We start from the raw sequence: 8,673 nt of genomic DNA, 5'->3' as shown, positions 1-8,673 counted from the left end.
AGACAAGCTGAACGTAATACAACAAGAGCGGTGGCGAAATGAAGCTGGATCTGAAACTTCTTCTTTTAGTCGTCACTTATATGTTGTCCAATTAACATCGATACCTGCACAGTGAGTAAATCGACAACAATATGTACGTGGTGTGGTACGCCAGTCTTAGAATTTGTAGGGGTGTGCCAGCAATGTACGCGACTGCCGATCTGTACACAGGCAGTTGCTGAAAACTGGGGATAGACCTCCTGGTCTCCGTGGAGAACGCACAGGGTTTACATTGATCGGTGATAATTAAGCTCTTCAGGTCTACCCGCCACCATCCACTCTTCCCCCTTCGCTCTATAATGGCCGAACGCCATACTGTTACTAACTACCATTCATATGGTAGTATTTCGACATGCTGTATGCCACACATCTTAGGCATATATTTTCTGTAGCTCACTTGTGCAAACCCATCAATATGCATGGGAAGCTAGTGTCACACAGTCTTTGAGCGAGATTAAGAAACTACCGAGATCGGGGCAAGCGTCCACTTTTCTAGTCCCTGTGTCTAGTCACTGTGTTTTGTACTAGGATCTTTGTGTAACCTAGTGATCAACTCTCAGAAAGAGGGTTGCCTTCTGTATTGTGCAAGTTATAAATATCAGGAGAGAGGCAGAGGCCGGCGAAAGTGCCGTTCTTATCCTTTCTGAGCTTCATGTTACAGTTGATGCAGTAGATATCTGTTGTATCCCTTCACAGGGTTGATGTCTCGGCCTAGATACAGCGTGACGTGGACGATCCGCGAGACTGTTGCCACTAAGGGTTAAAAAGAGTAGGAGATACATAAGGCACAACTGCAAGATGGTCCAAAGAGAGCACCTAGCGCCATAAAACACAGCTGCCTAGACAAGTAAACAGAGAGTTGGCAGTTTGTCCTGTTGTATAAGTTGAAATATCGTTAATTAGACAATTTAGCCGTTGTAATACCAATCATGAAGTAATTCGCGTTCCAGCCGCGCCGACCAGCAAGCCATGGTAGCCATGATGCATTTATCTTTCTGGCGATTGCATGCAGGCATATACATTTTCGTCCTACTTTTCTGTTATGTGAGTACAATTAAAGCCAACAGACTTCGGGAGATTGATATAGCGTGAAACAGCCCGTTAGCCATTCTTGTGGGCGTTGGATCGATAAACCGGTGTAACAGCACCTTTTAAGACACAAAATACGTAAATATTGGCTCTAGATTCTCTGCGACCTATCTAATCAACAGTTTAACGAATGAATTCAATCTAGCCGGTAAAGGGCTCGTTGCTGGAAAGGGACTGAGACATGACGTTGATTAAAACATGTTTTGATTGTCGTGGCACCACCATTTGTCTGCTGCTCTGCTGCTTTTACTCGCAAAGGCCACTGTCTTTGGCGATTTCGTACAACACGAACATATCATTCTGTCAGTTGACTATCCCATTCCCACCACATGATTAACTTATCAAAGACAATATCGAAGGCAATACCGAAGATATAAAGTGATGACGGAGCTGATGAGACGCCTCATTCTGCCACGAGAAGTGAGACAAGATAAAGAGAGGTTTCAGGACCGGTTGCCTAAGGCACGTAACCGGCCAACTTTCCGAGGACTCGCTGACGACGCCATCTGCCATGCCATACATCAGCTGGGAGTATTGCAGGGTGATCCTGCAGCCCGGAACATTCTCATCCACCCGGATCGACCAGGGATTACCTGGATTGACTTTGAACGAGCCGAGTTCGTTCGTCTAAGAGCGTTACTGGGAATTTTATCTCCAAATCGGAAACGGGAGCTTGGCCGTTCTCATGAAGAAGGGAAGTGTCAGAATGGAAAGAGCAGCAAGAAGACACCTGCATCAGAGATAGGTCAAGCTAAGACGGAGCTGGCGAGATTGGTGGTGAAGCAGGGAGTAGTCACTTCTACACATGCCGGACTCATTCGGCACGGAACACTTATAAGGAGCCGAAGAAGTCCGATAGCAGGATGAACTCGCTCCGGAAGTTGCCACTGATGAGCCTCGTCACGGACATTTCCGTACGAGACAGTCCCAACTCAGCTCACGAATTCAATAGACACAAATCACGAGTGACGCAGGAAGCCACCTCTCATTCCACAATTTCGACGTCAATTTCGGATGTGAATAACGCGGCGAGATACGGGTGGACAACGGTGTGGAGCTTCAATATGTGCTTTGCTTCGATGGTTGTTAGGGGTCGATCGAGGGTTACTGGTCTAAGAGTCGATGCACTCGGGGAACGTGAACAGCTGATTCATTGCTTGATCCGATATGCACGAGCCAAGGAATAGGGGTATCTAACTTTGCATTTCATTCAACAAGCAAAGCCGTGATAGTATCTGCTTCCCTAGATCCGTTCCTTCCGCAGAGACGCTTTAGATCTGCTGCTTGTGGGCTTCGGCCTTGCCATCGTGCTTGCTCTCGTCGATCTTGTCACCAACAGCGTCCTTGGCGGCGGAGGCACTGTAATGAGAGTTAGTTGCATGCGATTTGAGCCAAAATCAAACGTGGTAGGGTGATTACAAGGTATCACCTCCTTAGAGTCTTACATTTCAAAGCTGAGATGTAGCACAGTCCCAACGGTTTTAGCCACGATAAACGAATGGTCCTTCTAGACTCCAGAACACGTCAGCAGTGTCTCACCTTCTTGACGCAGAGATGTACGAGATCTATAAAAGCTTCTTCCCCTTTCCCTTCAAAGTGAACCAAAGCACATTCTGCCTCTACAATTCTCGCTCTTGTTAGGTCACCTAGAAGGGCTCGAGCAGAACTAAGGTTTAGCTCCCTAATGACGGATGTTAAAGTCTAGGCCATTACTCTTAATAGCTCTTAATAGCAATGGCCTGGACTTTGACGTCTGTCATGAGAGCTAAACCTTTGTTTTGCTCAAGTCAAGCCCCTCTACGTGACCTGACAATAGCGACAGTTGCAGAGGCAGAATGTGGTTTGGTTCACTTTGAAGGTTGACCCTCCTTTAAGCTAAGCCCAGCCTTCCCCCTGGGTTCCTACGGTCACAGAACGTCGTTACCAACGGTTCATAGCGTCCGTGGCACTTGGCGTTATGCATGGCAGCTGCTAGGCAGGGAAGGGCGCATGTAGCTTTCTTAACAAGGGGGCTAAGTCGATGCCTCCCGGGCCTAGGATGTAGGCAGAGACTACAGAGACGAGAGAGAGGATGGCTACAATCTTCATTGTAGCGGTGGTAAGAGTGATAAAAAAGGCGAGAAGTAATAGGATGTTTTTCTGTTGTGTGATGACTACTGCTGCGTAACTGCTGCTGCGTAACCGTACTAAGTGTGGTCTGGCGGGGGGCGTTCAAACAACCTTATATAACCTCTGAAATGCTATGATCAAGAGCAAGCTAGCCGTCTACCTTTTTTGGATTTCTTTTCTACTATCGGCATCTCTAAGACATGATATTTACTGAGCAGGGGCGGCTTGAGGCAATATCTATCCGAATATGTAGTAATTAGACAGAGCCATGTACCGATCTGCCAATATTAGTGAATGACAACACCTAAACAAGCCTATGTATTATATTCCTAGACCTTGGATGGGCGTCTTAAGAGGCCGAGGCCCTGTTCGTGACAAAGCCAGTGCTGCGTATCTAGCCGTGATCTACACTCTTGAGTTATTGTAAGGAAATCCCGTGATGATCTGGCGTTAATATTGAAGCTGAGCTCCTAAGACACCCCTAATCCCTTTACCATGGGTAAGACATCGAGCTTGTGACAGCTGTAACAGGACCGTAGCTGTCGTACCCTGAGCTGTACTAAGACCCGCACCCCGCCGTTTTTGCTGAGTGACAAATTAAGTATGACTAACTAGACCCTGATCTTGTCCCCCGAGACAGAAGCTGTAGCTGAGGTATTTTAGGGGCGAAATTCTAACATTTCGGGCTGATGGGAGTGGTAAGCTTTTTTGACAGGTGAAACAGTTGTGGGTCGTTTTCGTCTGATGTGGCTGAAGGTTTATTGAGACACGGTACGATAAAGGGATTGGTGTTTCATTATCAGTGATGGGTGATAGCCTTTGATCTGCCGAATATTATAGCCTTAGGTAATTAAATGCGCTTACTTTAATATGCTTACAATGAACTTAACTTGACTTATTCCTGTATGATGCGTGAGTGACACAAAATTGACACAAACTTTGCTTAGCCTGTTAGACTGTAGGAGTTCCAGCTGCTTTCTATCTGCTCGTTGAGCTGTCGATGACTGACGAATTATTTAATGAAACTGTCTTAAAGCTAGCTGAGCCAAACATAAAATCGATCAATAGACAGTGGCCAGCTAGGTTAAGATCTAGGGTCAGTCGTCTAGGGTCAACTGACAGTGCCCTACTAGGTTCACTCTCACACTAATGATACAGTCGGAGTATGATTGTATGGTTCAAGTTTTCCCTGCCACTTAACGTCTTATTCGCCCTTACATTGGACTGCTTAGACACATAAACACTACTTACCGCCTCACTAGCGCAACAGCCCTTAGTGTTGGACGACATTGGCGGGACAGTTAAATGAGCCTATACGGCTAAATGCCCTCTAAGGGATTGCTCCGTGGGTGCATACGTAGTGGTAAGCGTTTATTGAGACCATCAGGTGAGACAATAGGGTAGTGAGGGTTCATCGACACCATCGGTGGTACTATGGGGTGAGGGATGATTCGCTGGTGTAGGTGGCACTATTAGGTGGATTAGTGGATACATGTGCAGCTTAGTAAGGGGCCGCGAACCTTAATCAGTTGGCGCTAAACAGCGTACATAGATTGCGTTATCCTGCCTTCTTGGCACTACAGCAGCTTTTCTATGAAATTAAAGCCTACCTAAATCTATATGTTCACAGCTATTATAATTAAATACAGACTTTATACTCTGTAATATATCTCTGAAGGATGTGCTAACAGGTTCCGCCTATATACAAAGTGAAAAGCAATATGCAAATGGTTCTTTTTGTTGCGCAAATCACTCCTAATCTTTGCTATTAGGACTTAGGTTTCTTCGTAGCTCCATTTCAAGATACGGGTCAGGGGAGCTAGCGTGAAAGCCTCAACACTATCGCACATCTACTTGCGTTGATACAGCCTCAATATCTTGAGCCTTCGGTCCAGCGGCCAGGGCCCAATTAGAGCCTGCTCCGCATCAGCAATTGTATCTAGAGAACATAGATTAGTGACTAGGGAAAAACGAAGAATCTTCCCATCCTCAAGAAACGACTTGTGACCTTTGACAGCATCACGTAGCGCCTCCAGAAGCTCCTTCGTTAATCTATATGCATGGGGTGGCCGCCTAGCTAGGGAAACCACTAAGTAACAGTGTATCCGGTTGCCGTACGTCTCACTCTCACAGCCTGCCAGACTGTCGGGCTCGGGTTCTTGAATGCTTTGAAGGTTGCTTGAGTTAAGATCGCCGTTTTCTTAACGCTGAATGCAGAGCACCACTTTTATTATAGGTTTTCCATAGTATATTCACCTTGTAGCTTAAAAGAAGCTGGATTAGCTCAATATTTCCGCTATCAATTGCAAGACATAGCGCCGACTAGCTGGAGCCCTCGTGGTTGATATATTGCTAGAACGTGAATGGCGAGGTTAGTCTCTTTCGTTTCAGGAACTTCTTCGCCAAAGCGAGAAGTCCAAATTCGCAAGCAAATTGAAGCAAATTTGCTTTTTCTCTGTAAGAGATTAGGGTACCGCTCGCATACTGCCACTTGTCTCTAACAGTAGACGAATCTAAGAAAAAAAACGCGTTCCTATCGATTAAGTGCAAAAGGCTCTTATCTTGTAGCTGTTTCAAGTGAAGGTCCCAATTCAGTCGTGCGTATTGTGCTAGGGGGTATGCATCGATCTCTCGGAACATACCCTCAGGAAATATAGATTCATGTATGTCTTTAACACATTCAAGCCATTCGTTCTACATAGAAGATAGCAATTGACAGGCGATGTTAAGATCACCCTATGCCTTATTCACCTGAAAAGCCAAGACCATGTGGTGCTTAGGTAGCTTGAAAATGAAGTCTTTAACGCTTTAGTGGACAAAGGTTACGCTAGGACTGAGTGAGACTTCCGAATCTTAGGACGACTCATCAGGATCGCTTAGGCAAGAAACCTGAAGTAAGTAACCGCAAGATTCAATATAGATCATGTAGAGCTCTTCTTTTAACAGATAACTAGATGCTTGAACTCGCATGGCTTCAGCTAGCTAGGGCACTGTTAATGGACTCATAGCTAGTGAAATCCATTATAGCATAGTTGCGATGATGGCAGTGTCATCTAGCTTTATACCTAGCAATATTCGCTCATAAATCTCATCGAGGCCCCTTAGGAGGGTGTGCAATGCCTTCTCGATGCCGGATACTGTCTGCTTCTTAAGGTCATTAGCTATGAAACTAACCTAGAGGAATGTATCTTCTAATTTCTTCTAAAATATCTCTTCGATATGCTTAACAAGGCTCGTAGAAATCCCTTTTCGCTTAGCAAGCTGCGCAACCCAAGAGGTGATATAAGCATTAGTATCAGGTCGATTGTTAACTTAATTAGAATCTAGGTCGATCCAAACGAATGAACCTAGCATCCTCTCGAGGAAGTTAGGGTGTCTCTAACTAAGAATGATAAGTCTTAGTTTATGCCTCTCTAGGCTCTCTATAAAGAGAATCTTGATCTTCTAAAGTAGACCTGTAAGAGAATCATTAGCGCATTTATCTAGTCCGTTAAGGATGTAGATTAAATCCGTCCTAAGGTCCTCTAGCATTGTCTAGAATATCCTCTAAAGGCATTCAAAGGAGTTGCTATTAAATAAAGCATCCTGTTGTATTTTCTATAGAGTAAATACATGATGTAAAAGTTAGGGGTATTAGCTGATAAGTTGATATAGTAGGCCATGGATGATTGCAACAGCTGTGTTCTAAGATGCGTCCTTTACATAAGGCAGACGATGATTTAACTTAAAAATGCGTCTAAATGCAGTAAGCGCATTTTGATTAGGTTTAGCGTAGTAGTTAAAAATGAAGTTAAAACAGCTACGTGTAATGTAACATAACTTTAAATTAACGACAGCTTTTGCTTTACTACTAAGACACAGTGCTAATCAAACATAGATCTTGCTGCTAAACGTCTAATTAGCTAAATATAAGTAAGTTAGAGGGGGTCTAGGGTTGAGGTTAGGGTTATATCTACTAACTTAGGGTTACTTAATAAGCAACCATTAAATAGGATAGTAGGGTTAATAACGTCAACGTCTAAGATAACGATACATTTAAATATAATGTAGAGTATAGGGTTTTGCTGTATAAACTACATTATACAGCTATCTAAGGTTTTAATTATCATCTATATAAGGTCTATAATCTAGGCATAGAAAGACGAAGACTACTACTTAAAAAGTATAAGGAATTTATATTATGCAACCTAAAAAATATTCCACTTCCTAAATTAGGTGGACTACCATTTAAAGCGCTTAGAGAACTAATGATAGGGTTCTAGTACAACGACTATAATACGATTGTAGTATTAAAGAACTCAATTTAAAGGCACTGTAAAATTCATAGGTAGTTTCATTTAAAAGAGGATCTAGTGCATTAGAAAGAGGTAACAGTATAGACATTCTTTAGGGCTAGATTCTAGAAATATTTTATTGTAGCTAGTAAGGAACAGGAGAATAATTCTAATATTAAGGATAACGAAGATGCATTACTCTAAGACTAATTATTATAGGATTTTATAGCAATAGACAAGTAGGACAAGGGGCAGCTTAAGATTGTAGATTCTAAGACTAAGAAGAGCAATAATACTAGTTAGTAGAACTTTATATAGTAGCAGCTACACTTTAGCAGTTGTAATATTAGACGTATTACTTATATAAGTAGGTTGCCTAACTAAAAGGATAAGTAGCTCTAACGCGCTAGAGAAATCGTTAATTCTATAGTTAAGGGCGCTATAGATGGGTTAGGCAGCTTAAATGACGACAACCTATATTAGTTGCAAACTACTAACTTAACTAAGAAGGTTAAAAACTAACCTATAGTACAGCTATAGAACGAGGATAGTTTAGATTAATACATTACTTATTTAAAACGATTTGCTTGCTATTTATTACAAGTATATATAGCTTAGAAGGAGAGGGAGGCTCTTAAATGTAATGTTAATAGGAGTAATAAAGAGTTAGTAGATAATAATGAAGAGTTTCTTCTAGACATAGTTAGGGAAAGAGGTAGGACACATGAAACTACTAACAGTAAATAGAGTAATAGGATAAAGGATTGCTATAAACTAACTAAATTTAACCTAGAGTAGAAGCAGCTACTAGAGGATATGCTCTAATTATTAGTGTTAGGAGAAGACAATGAAACCTAGGTCTAGAAAATAAGCGTGCTAATGATGTCTATGATCTTATAGAGCTTAAAAGGGTTAGATAGGTTTAATAGCCCTCTATATAAGGAGGAAGGCGATTTAACTCAAATAGGCGTCTAAATGCAGTAAGTGCAATTATATTAGGTTTAGCGTAGCAGTTAGATTAGGAGTTAAATCAGCCATGCGTAAAGTGTCTTAACTTTAAATCAACGATAGATTTTACTTAACTGCTAAGAGACAATACCAACTAAACATAGATCTTGCTGCTAAACGTCTAATTAGACAAATATAAGTAAGTTAGAGGGGG

The 8,673-nt window shown here is 42.5% G+C and overlaps 1 protein-coding gene across 1 annotated transcript; it reads right to left on the bottom strand.

Moving 5' to 3' along the window:
- Positions 1 to 2,399: 2,399 nt before the first annotated feature.
- On the bottom strand, positions 2,400 to 3,216 carry VE01_07884 (uncharacterized protein; the record flags this gene model as incomplete). The annotated part of the gene is made up of 2 exons (XM_018277315.1): positions 2,400 to 2,487; positions 3,134 to 3,216. 2 exons carry the CDS (start codon positions 3,214 to 3,216, stop codon positions 2,400 to 2,402), a joined length of 171 nt encoding a protein of 56 aa, XP_018128326.1.
- Between the last annotated feature and the right edge of the window lie 5,457 nt (positions 3,217 to 8,673).

This window comes from Pseudogymnoascus verrucosus (genome assembly GCF_001662655.1).
Source record: "Pseudogymnoascus verrucosus strain UAMH 10579 unplaced genomic scaffold scaffold_37, whole genome shotgun sequence".
NCBI classification, from domain to species: domain Eukaryota; kingdom Fungi; phylum Ascomycota; class Leotiomycetes; order Thelebolales; family Thelebolaceae; genus Pseudogymnoascus; species Pseudogymnoascus verrucosus.
This window is presented reverse-complemented; position numbering and strand designations above follow the sequence as displayed.